The following is a 12025-nucleotide window of genomic DNA, read 5'->3' on the forward strand; positions in this document are numbered from 1 at the left end:
GTGTGTATTTATATTTATACAAGTTTAAGATGCATAAGTCAGGGGACTTCCCTGGAGGTCCAGTGGTTAAGACTACTATGCTTCCATGGCACAGAGCACGGGTTCGATCCCTGGTTGGGGAACTAAGATCCCACATGCCACGTGGTGTAGCCAAAAAAAAAAAAAAAAAAGCATAAATCAAGTAAAGAAAACAACCACGGTGAAATGTGACATAGTAAGTTGGGTGGATTTATTAAAATCATAGGTAGTGATCACTGCAGTACAGTAGATCTGAGGGTTGCCTCTTAGGGAATATTTTTGAAATTTGAGGGAGTGTATTTGGTTGTCACAAAGAGTAGGGAAGTTCCAAGCATTTATTGGGTGGGGATCAGAGATACTAGGTGTCATGCAATGTCGAATGTCAAATGTCCCACTGAATATTCATGTAGGTGAAAAAAATCTGTTTGTAGTTATCTTAGCCTAGAGCTTAACCCATTTTACATGTAAACATAATGTTTTTGTTTTGTTTTATATGGTTTTAATATTCAGTGATTTTTTTTATTTCAGGGATGCACCTCTGTTGTTGTAGCAGACAGGATCTAGTCGGGAAAACAAACCACAGAAATAATTTAATATGGAGAATTGCTGAAACAGGTGTTGGAGGACTGAAAAAGCAAAGAGGGAAGCAGCAGCATCAGTTGGGCTGGGGAACAAAGGGAAAAGTTTAGTTACCAGAACTAAAAGTGTGCAAGACTCATACCTTCATTCCTGAGGGGTGTGAATCTACTTTTAAACTCTTTTAAAAAAAATTATAGGGCTTCCCTGGTGGCGCAGTGGTTGGGAGTCCGCCTGCCGATGCAGGGGACACGGGTTTGTGCCCCGGTCTGGGAAGATCCCACGTGCCACGGAGTGGCTGGGCCTGTGGGCCATGGCCGCTGAGCCTGCGCGTCCGGAGCCTGTGCTCCGCAACGGGAGAGGCCACAACAGTGAGAGGCCCGTGAACCACTAAAAAAAAAAAAAAAAGAAAAAAAAATTATAGTAGCTTTCCATTAACTTTTACTATAGGACACGGAAGTGCTAAGAGGTATCACAGAAAATCAAGAATGCACCCCTTTTGTCCCTATAGTCTTCCCTGTCCCCACTGTGAAGCAGCAAAGCCAATTTCCTCTTGGCAATTGGAACCAATCACCCCAGCCAGGACAGCAACCCCTTCTTCACCTGATATTTTTCTATAGTATGAGGAGCCCAAAGTGCCCAGGTACCATCTCAACCTCAACCTCAATGGAACCATAGCTGTGATCCCTGGTGGAAATATTCCTCTGTTGGGAAGTAAAATCTCCAAACCAGCAGGGCTCAAAGTTACAGGAACTGGAAACAGAAATTGTGTGAGTGGATCATTGGGTATAAAGATGAGAGGAACCACTTCCACTTTCCCCACCCCTTGATTCTTGAACCTGTGTATTTTGAAAGAAACAGTCCTATATATTGGCACTGACTCAAAGCATATACTGCATCCTATATGAGGGAACTTCAATTTTTAACATGTTATTTCCTAACTGGCACCAGAACTCAGTAGGCTCTTCCATCATCCTTCCAGGAGCTTCTGGCTGGTGGGGCATATGATAAGACTAGCAAATTCCAGGGAATTCCCTGGTGGTTCAGTGGTTAGGACTCTGCACTTTCACTGCTGAGGACCCAGGTTCAATCCCTGGTCAGGGAACTAAGATCCCATAAGCTGTGCAGTGTGGCAGTGCCCTTCCCGCCCAGATTCCATTTGCACGAGTCCATTGCTGCATTTCTTTTGCTATGAAATGAGTTCCCTGGAAAGAAGTAATATGTAGAATATCATAACAGTGAGTAAGGTATAATGAGTTCATGGTTGGTAATAATATCAGAAATATTCTGGGCATAGAAAGCGAATCCATATCCAAAATATGTGTTTATTCCAGTAAGACAAATAGCTGTCCCTTCCATGATGGAAGGGGTCCAGTATAATCAATCAATCTGTTACTAGGTGACTGGCTATTTTCTCCTGGAAATAGTGCCATGTTGGAACTCAACGGGTGATCTCTGATGTTGGTAGATATGAACCTTACTGTGGGGAAGCCCATGTTCTTGAGCCCATGCATATCCTTTGCTCCTGACTCCATGGCTACTTTGTGCAAGCACTGCAGTAGGTGGAAAAAGAGGCCAACTCCATCAAATGTGTCATCCCCCTGATTCTGAAAGCCTTCTCTGAGTGGATGCCCTTTGGTGTACACAAATATCCTTACACTTTGTGCCCACTCTGAGAAGTGCATCCATATACCTCTTCCCTAGACCTCCTTGTCATCAATCTCCCAATCTTTTCTTTCCAAGTTATTGACCATTCAGGAAAACCATCAGCTATTGCCCATGAATGAGTGTAGGTCTATACCTCTGGCCACCTCTCAATCCAGACAAAGTAGACACCCAATGCACTGCAGGACATTCTTTGTGCTGAGAGAATTTCCCTTCAGTACTACCATCAGGGGCATTCCTCATGGGAGTTCTAATGCTAGAACAGACCACTTCCATCTTGTGCCAGTATATTGAGGAGATCTGTATGTAAACCAGTTAACTGATTGAAGATGAGGAGGCAATATACCAGGAGTGAGAATCAAAGGAATCTAAGTCACTGGCTAAGGCAGCTTGTGCTTTCTGGACCTGCTCAAGCTGTCTCTTACATACCACTTCCATTTGATGAGGGATTGCTCTTGTGCATGCCAACCTTATGGGCTGATGGGTCAGATAACATCCAGTTCATAATGGGCAGCTGAGGTTGCATAGTCACTTGATGTCTCATGGCCAGTCATTCAAATTCAGTAGCAAGCTAGGTACAGTTTCTCAAATGGAGAATTGTTATCTGCAGAAGAGGGCATGGCTTTGCTGTGAAACTAAAGAAAGCTGTATTGTGGATCTTCTATTAGAGTTTGCCAGTGGCAGGTGTATGTGTATATATTTGCCACAGACACTTCAAGTATCATGGGATTCCTCTGGATCACAAGGTCCTGCTATGGAGTCTTCTTTTTCTTTACTCCTGATAAAAAATGCCAGCCTTATGAGTTACTGGGTACATGGGTCAGAGCACCACACTCAAATGCAGTATATATTTCTTCCAAAATCCAAAGAGGCCCAACAAGTATTGTGTCTCATTTTTAGTGGTAGGTGGTACAAGGTGCAGCAACTTGTTTTTCACCTTGGAGGGATATCTTGATATCTTTCAGATCACTTGGATCTCCAGAAACCTCACTAAGATGGTGAATTTTAAGACTTCCCTGGCAGTCCAGTGGTTAAGACTCTGCACTTCCACTGCAGGGGGCACAGTTTCCATCCCTGGACGGGGCACTGAGATCCTGCATGTCGCGTGCATGGCCAAAAAAAAAAAAAAAAAAAAAAAGTCTAAAGTATTTGTTACTTCCTGTTTATTAGGTCTAATCAGCTTGACGAATCTAACATAGTGATCAAGATCTCTGCAGACTAGATTATGACAGAGAGCAAAGGAGTTTATATCCCACAGACAAGACTATAAAGGTATGCTGCTGGCCTCGCCACATAAAAGAAAACAGCTTTAGTGCAAATTGGAATAGATGAAGACAGCACATATAGAATTGCAGTTGCAACTGGCATTACCATCTGATTAAGTTCATAACAATTCATAATTATGCTCTAAAATCCACCTGCCTCTAGATAGGTCAAACAGGTGTGTTAAAAGTGGGAAGTGATGGTATCACCACTTTTGCATCATCCACATCTTTTATGGTGGTCCTAATTTCTATATCTCTCCAGGGATATGGTATTGCTTTTGGTTTTCTATCCTGGTAGCAAGAAGAAATTTCCAGAGGCTTCTACTTGGCCCTTCCTACTACAATAGCCTTCACTTTGTAGGTCAGAGAAATAATGTGGTGATTCTGCCAGTAACTGAGCATGTCAATTCTAATTATATATTCAAGAAGTAGGGCAATAACCACAGGGTGGGTCTGCAAACCTACTGGATCCATGGTGATATATACTTGGGTGAGAACACCATTTACCATCTGACTACCATAAGGCTGCACTTCGATTGGTGGACCCAGTGATATTTTTGGATCCTCAGGAATTAACATTAATTCAGAAACAGTATCAAATAATCCTTGAAATATATGGGTACTTCCTTTTTCCCAGTGTATGGTCACCCTAATAAATGGCATCAGGTTCCCCTGGGGAAGGCTTGGATGAAGATTTGTAGTATATATTTATGGTAATGCTGCAAGATTCTTCTTCAAGGGGACCAGCTACCCTTTCAATCAAGGTCTCTGTCTGTGAACTGGCTGAGGTATGGAAACTGGATGAGAAGAATGATTTCATTTGATGGCTCAAGTCAGGTTTCAGGCAGCAGACCTAGAGTTTTGCTTGTTAAAGAGATCAAAGAATATTTCAGAAGTCTCTCCATATATTTCATTCCTGTGGCCACCTAGGGCATTACCAAATATCCCTGTAGGTCAAGACCTTTGAGTACCACTTTGTCCTTGCTACCCAGTATAGTAAGTGTCTGCCTGGTCCCTGCTAGTTAAGTGCTGCCACTTGGCCTTTGACATCCCAGGATCCCACTCTCGCAGAAATCAGGGAGTCGTCTCAATGGAAGCATCTCCCACCGTCATATCCAGTTACCACAGAGCTTTTCTGGTGCTCCCCTTACTAATGTATTTTTCTTTTAAAAAATTTATTTATTTATTTATTTTTGGCCGCGTTGGGTCTTCATTGCTGTACACGGGCTTTCTCTAGTTGCAGTGAGTGGGGGCTAACCCTTGGTTGCGGTGCGCGGGCTTCTCACTGTGGTGGCTTCTCTTGTTGCGGAGCACGGGCTCTAGGCACGCAGGCTTCAGTAGTTGTGGCACGCGGGCTCAGTAGTTGTAGCTCGTGGGCTCTAGAGTGTAGGCTCAATAGTTGTGGCACACGGGCTTAGCTGCTCCGTGGCATGTGGGATCTTCCCAGACCAGGGCTTGAACCTGTGTCCCCTGCATTGGCAGGCGGATTCTTAGCCACTGCACCACCAGGGAAGTCCCACTAATGTATTTTTCAATGCCTTACTGTAGGGGTTTATAGTTTGGGGATGGGTATACAGTATGCATGATAAAATCACTCCAACATTCCCGTCTCCATAAACCTTTGGATTTTTTTTTTTCTCTACATCATACCAGGGACATTCTGTCATCTCCATGTCATCAAATATAGACCACCACTGAGTCTGAGTTTTTTTAACCCATGAAGCAAACTGTTGGAGTCACTTTCAATTCATGAGCTCACACATTAAATCCAGACTTTCTGGTAAATGCACCCATATCAGTAAATTTAGCTTAATCTTCCACTCTTTATTTTGTTTGGAACTTGACCAGGAACTATTCAACCTTTCACAAAATCATGTCACCAATGACAACACCAATGTTGATATGTGAGTTGCTAATAAAACATTCAAGTCGGATTGCATTTGTAGTTCTTTGATTCACAATGGTTCTACATACAGGTGTAAGCATCTTACTATTTGTCTTCCAATAGAGTTGTGCTATAGCATTTACTTATTGAAATGCACATTAATTATAAATTGCTTCCCTTTTATTTTTCCTTTATTATACAATTAGGACATTATATTGATTTGGAGGGAAATTTGCATAGGTAGGTAATATTACCTATGAATTTCATTTCATAGTAATGAGTGTTAAAAATACTAGTTATGAAAGGGGATGATGGGTCTGAAAGGGTTGAGAACTGCTTGCTCCGCCTTTCAAACCAGGTTCCAAGAACTTACCTGTAGGCATGCCCATGATGAAGCATGTGGATCTTGAGTACATCTGCCAAATCAAATCATATGTTATCACTCTTCTGAAAGACAGCTATATTTAGGTAGAGAAGTCAGTGTCCTGTTCAGTTACTTACAAAGCCATGCAGGATGATATTCATAAATAGACCTACCAACAACAGCACTGAAGAACTGCTTCATAGATGCAGCAAAAGCAAACTATTTTGTGTTTGAGGGAGGCCTTGGAGTGAAATTTTTTTTGTCTCTGTGCATCACTGAGGATAGTGGAGTGGAAGCCAGGAGAGTGCTTTCTTGGTTCCCCTTGCCTGTGTGACTGAATCCCAAGCCCATGGTTAGATAATAAATGGGAGGATACTAAGCAAAAGCTACCATCCCTCCTCTCCTTTCTCACAGAGACTCTTTGGGGAGGCTCTGAAAGTGGGGAGGAAGAGTCCACATTTGGTTTGTGAATGAAGGGTAGATACTGTGGTTTTGGTTTGCCATTCAACTGTAGGTTTGTTCCATGGCATGCCAGGGGCACGTGGAGCTGCCTGGGAGCATCACCCCATACACTTGCCCACTTAACCCTTTCTCCTGAAGAATCTCAACTCTTGTCACTTTCTCAGGGAAGCCCATCCTCACCTACCAGTCTGGCCTGATTCCTCTGTCATGGATTCCTTCACAAGTATTATTTTCCCCCTGTGATCCCTTATCTCATTCTGTAATTACATTCATTAGTGATGACTATGTCAGAGACCTCCTAAGACTAGGTATTTTGGATGTTTATGCTCCCCTTTACATACTGTGCCTAGCCAGTATCTGGTAAAAGTCAGCACTCAGTACATGGTTGTTGAATGAATGTGCGTTGCTTCAGATTCCACAAGTATTAACACTTTACTCTGATTATGACTATTACCGTTGTGTGTGTATCCCATGCTGTTTGACAGCTGGGTCTTCTATCTGTTGAAGAGCATGGTAACTGGATTTTGTAGTAATGAATGAGTCAGAACAGGTGGAAATCCTCAAAAGCCCAATTAATGCGGTAATTTAAGACCTCTTTTCTTCTCTGGTAACTCCGGTCCACCTCCTTCCTCCCCAAATCAACACCCAAAGTTTGAATTTAATGATGGGGTTCTGCGCGTGTCCAACTGGGAGGTAGCTGGAGAACAAGATGCGAGGGCCAGAGCCCTTGTTCCCACCCTCCAAATGTTTGACAAACACTCGCTAAAGAATTAGCGTCGGGGCCTCCCCGTATTACACAAAGAGAGCATCAGCATAGTGGCCCCTGGCCCAGGTGGGATAAATTGAAGTGCTGCGCAGTCTGATTCCGGATTAGGGGGAGAGGTTTAGGGGAAGGCGTGTGATCCAATCTCCAGGGTTAAAGTTGGCTGCGTGTGGGTGCAGCCTTTCTTGCCCCCTGGGGTGTGTCCACAGGGCTTGCTCGTCAGGTTGTGTTTGTGGGTGTTTGTGTGAGACAGGGCGAGGGTGGGGGGTCATGATCAGCCCCCCGGGAGAGGGGCCTCTAACCGTGCACGCCCTGGGTGGGGGCAGCGGGGGCGGCCGCGGGCCCCGGTCCCGCTCACCCCTGCGCAGAGTGCAGGTGCTGAAGCAGGCGGCAGTCCGGCCCCACGGCGGCGCGCCGGGGGCGGGGGCGGGCGCCGAGGGTCGTGGGCTGCGAGGCGCGGCCGCGGGCGGCAGGAGGCAGCGTCGGCCCAGGCGTCGAGGCGGCGAGCGAGGCAGCGCGCGGTGATGTCAGTGGCGGCCCGGCTGGCAGCAGCCGGTACTTCCTGTATAAAGGCGGGCGGGCTCGGCTGCAAACCCTACTAGCCAGTGTCAGCCTCTCGGCGGGAGGAGGAGGAGGCGGCGGAGGAGGAGTAGGGGGAGGGCTGTCAAATTCGGGAGCCAGATTTTTTTCCTTTCCCCTGGCAGTCCCTTCCGCTTCCCCGGCTCCTGGGGTGACATCTGCGGGCCGGGGACCTGTATGTGTGTGCGCGCCAAGGAGCGGAAGAATGGCAGTGCTCAAACTCACCGACCAGGTAGGGGGCGGCGGCGCCGGCGCGCGGGGCGGCGCGGAGCCGCGGCGGGGGGATGGGGGCGCGGCGCGGAGCGTGCCAGCGAGCTGTTTACTCGCGGAGAAGGGGAGGAGTGTGTGCGGCCGCCGGCTGCTCCGAAAGCCGGCGGCTGCAGCTCTCCTCCCCGGCTCGGTCCCCGCCCTGGGCCGTCGGAACTGCGCGCTCGGCTCGGCGGCCGGGGCGCCCCGGGGGCTGGGGAAGGGGCGGCGGGGTTCCCTCTGGCGTGCGGGGGTGCGCGGGAGTGCGTTGTCCGCGGGCCCGGGCTGGGCAGGGGGAGGGGAGTCTCGAGGTGCTCCTCCGGCTCCTGTGGCGCTGCGCAGCGTGGGCTCCGCCAGCCCGGGTGGGCCGAGGGGAGGCTGGTCCGCGCCGCCGGGAGGAGGACCGTGGATGGAGAGGGAGAAGGGATGGCAGCCTGGGACAAACCAAGAGACCCCCAGCCAAGCCGGAGACCGGCCCATACCGCGGCTCTCGTGTGGTCGGGCTGTCTTTACCCTTTTGACATGACATCCTGACTTCCTCTTTAGTAGCCCAGAGGCTGTGTGTGCGTGGTGCGCGATGGGGGCCCCTGGCGCGGCTCTCCCAAGAGCAGTTAAGTCCGGCCTGGGGCTCCACTCACAGACTGTGGGCTACCGCACAGGGTAACTCTGGAGTCCTTTGCTCGGAAAGGTGCGGCTATTTGCTGGCTCGGTTGACAGTCCTCACTGCAGGTCTGTGGAATGGAAACACCCTACCTTTGCGGACTCCGCTGCTCTGAGGGCATTGACACTCAGGCGCCCAACCAAGTTGCATGACAAAACTCTGCAGCTCGTCCTACGAAAAAAGGAAACAGCTTGCTTTTTTTTTTTCTTCTGCCATTTATTTATGGATAGTGAAATGAACATTGTTTTGCGGTCCTGGTAGGCGGCAAGGCAGTCTTGACTTTGACACACACGGTCAAACATGCCAGTCCTTGGTGTTAAACATCTCATACTTATCCAGTGGGTTGCGCCTCGTGCCTCGCTGTCCTCAGTATCCAGCCAGAACTTCCTGCGACTTAAATGCAGTCAGTCACCACGATAATTTTTCTCCTGCCTTTAGAGTCAAAGTTTTGCTTTGCTTTCCATAAGTATTTTCAGGCTTTTAAAATTTTCTTTTTGTGTGGGGGAGGGATCACTGAATTAAAATTCACGTTATCGTTAAATTTAGCAGGGGGAGCAGCTGGTAATCGTGATCAATCTACTTGTTCGCATTGGTTCCAGAGCATTGAAGAGTGCTTGTAAGTTGATACTAGTTTAGGCTTCCCTTCAACCTTTTGGTCACATACTTAACAACTGTTAGACATTTGCTTGTTTTAAATCTTCCAAGTTTAGTCTGCCTTGGTCTTGTTATCTTTGCCAGTGCAAGTTCCTATATTTCTCTGTTAATGCCTAAATCTTCATCTTCAAAGTACAAAAAATGCTTCTAATAGGCGTTGTCATTTTCACATACACAAAGGAATTTTACATAGAATTTTAGAGCTGGAAGGAATGCCAAAGATGATCTTCACCCAGATCCTTGATTTTTTAAATGAAGAAACTGAGGTATAGAGAAGGGAAGCATGTCTTCCTCAAGGACCCAGCTGTTGACTTGTAGGGTAGAGATGCTCTCCTGGCTCCTGCCTTCCAGGTTCCTGTGTTTTCTTCTAGGGGTTGAGACACCTCCCTCCATCTTGTCATTGGATGTGTTGAAAGGCTGACAAGAAGGCATCCTCTCCTCAATCAGATCAACACTAGTGAAGAGTGTACTTGGTCTTAGAAAAAAAGGAAGTTATTCTCCAGGACTTATCACAGTCGGACTTTCAAAGATAGTTTCTCTTTTAAAGTGTTTCTGAATACATCCCAACCCTTCCCCCAACAAACTAGTGTTACTGTGGGGGGAAAGAAAGAGTTGTATAACCTTCATTTGGTTCCATTTACTGATGCATAAAGGGAAACTAAGGAGCTCTAAGATTCAAGAGCATCTAAAAATTGCCGGCCTATCTTGGGGCAAAACCGGTGAGGAGGTGGACTGGGTGCCGTGGAGTGGTGAGCAGTGATGGTTTCTGCGAGCCTTTAGGTCCAGGAAGTGTGTGGTCTTTCTTGCCTTAGATAGTCTTACCTTTCAGTTTGAAACTAAATTCTTAGAAGTTGGTTCTTAATCTCACCAGAGGCTTAAAAACCCTTTGCTTAAACTCCTGTTGCAGGAGCTTTGCTTCACTATTGTGAGTAGGGGGCCACCTGCTTTGAATCTGGGCCTTAGAGTTTGAAGAAGAGTGCCTAGGTCTCCACTCAGCTGTTTGTAAAGCAGTCACTTGTTAATTCCCTCTCATCTGTTTAACACCCTATTTGCAAGGTGGATCTTATTTTTGCCAGGGTTCTTGGATTTTTAGTTTGAGGACACATTCTTGCTGTTGATAACCTGAATCACTAGTTGTTTGTTTTATTATTTTGGTTTTGTTTGTTTTTTTGAGTTTTGTTATTTTTTAAAGTGAGGTAACATTGATTTGTAACATCACATAAGTTTCACGTGTACATGAAAGCAGGTGACGTTTCCGGTCCTGCTGAAGCTGGGTGCAGGAGCTTGCTGGCGATGACGGTCAACACCTCAACAGTCAGTCCTGTGCTGACATCTCCATCTTGCAAGAGGAGGAAAATGCCTTTTCTTAACTCTGTTTTGGGAGAGTAGAAAGAAAGGGGGAAGGGAGAGGCAAGTGTGGTGTTTTTTTTTGTTTTTTTGTTTTCTTTTTTACTATGAAAAGGAACTGGGAGCTATTGCTGCAAACAAACTTCGCATTGAGTACTTCTGCATTTTAACTGTCTCTTCTGTTTTCCCCTTCACAAAACACACATCAATTTTCTTGCAGCATTAGGGGGACCAGTCCTCCTGGGTTGCCAAGGACTGAGGGGTGTTCGAGGATGTGGGACTTTTGGTGCTAAAACCAGGACATTCTAGGCAAATCAGGTCAAGTTGATTACCCTATACAGCACAGCACACAGTTACCTATGTAATTAACATTAATAATTAATTATTTCCTCATAGATGGACGTTGGGAGGTTTATTTATATCTTTGGTAAAGTGAGGTAATTTTAAGTTTGGGAAAGAAAATTTCATTGCATCCAAATGTAATACATTTTGTTTCAAGATAGATGTGAAATTCTTTGCAATTTTATTTGATATTGAACTTTGCAGGGCTGCGGGGGGTGTTCTTTATGTCATATAGTGAAGGCACTGCAGTGATTTTAAGAGTGTGGTCATATCTTCAGCCTGGCCCCCCCAGAAAAGTGTTTCAAAGTTCTGAAGCAGAATGGTAAGTGCTATTGGACCTTTGAGATATTCACTCTTCTTCCTGAATTTGCTAGTGACAGTGGAAAGCCGTCTCCATCTCGAGGGCTGCCTGTAGACAAACTCTTTCTGCAGGGGGCCCTTTTTGGAGCTTCCTGCCTGGAGGCCTTTTGGTTTGGTGTCCTCTTGCCAAGTCCTGTAGCTCACACTTGAGTCACCCACCTCCTTGCCAAAGGCAGTGGCTGGCAGCCGTGGCAGTGGCAAGAAACGAGAAATCCTGTAACTTTGAAAGAAGCATTTCTGGCCCGTAGTGTGGGGTCTTGGGACACGTTACATATTTTACCGGGCTGCACTTGTCCTTCCAGGGCTCCCGGCAGCACGGGGCTTACAGCAAACTCTGCGTCCAGTTCTGACTTCAGCAGAGAAGAAGGGAAAATAAAGGCTTTATTCTTTGGACCCTTCTCTAGTTGTCTTGGGATGCAGTCACGTGGTTTGGGGAGGGCACTTGAGGACTGTTGTTTCATGGCAGAGACCTAATAATGGCTTACATTATTGTGATCTTATTTTATGCTGGGCCCTTGCCATGAATCGTCTGTCTTAATCCTCACAGCCATGCTAGGAGGTAGGTGGTTGTGTGATTCTTACTTTACAGATGAGAAAACAGGAAAAAAGTGGCTAATTGACTTATTCGTGGTCACACACTCAGTAAGTGATGGAGTGCAGTGTCCTACCCTGGCAGTCTGATTGCACAGGTGGGGCTCTAACCACAAAGCTATACTTACGACAGTTGAAAGGGCAGTTCACCGTAGGACTCACGGATGCCTGTTCTTATTTACCTGGAAGGCTCCAGGTGAGCCACACTCCCACATTCCTCCCGGCTTGGGGGCCAGAACCAGGTCTG

The 12025-nt window shown here is 46.5% G+C and overlaps 1 protein-coding gene across 4 annotated transcripts in view; it reads left to right on the top strand.

Annotated features, from left to right (window-relative positions):
• Window positions 1–7641: 7641 nt before the first annotated feature.
• ANKRD44 (ankyrin repeat domain 44) overlaps window positions 7642–12025 on the top strand; it is a 331247-nt gene continuing 326863 nt past the window's right edge. For all 4 annotated transcript variants that reach the window (XM_082630931.1, XM_082630933.1, XM_082630932.1 and 1 more), the window contains exon 1: window positions 7642–7809. In XM_082630931.1, coding sequence (XP_082487057.1) covers window positions 7783–7809 — 27 coding nt within the window. In that variant the 5' untranslated portion in view covers window positions 7642–7782. The remainder of the gene's footprint in view (window positions 7810–12025) is intronic.

This window comes from Mesoplodon mirus (assembly GCF_964341445.2).
Source record: "Mesoplodon mirus genome assembly, chromosome: 8".
Lineage (NCBI taxonomy): Eukaryota > Metazoa > Chordata > Mammalia > Artiodactyla > Ziphiidae > Mesoplodon > Mesoplodon mirus.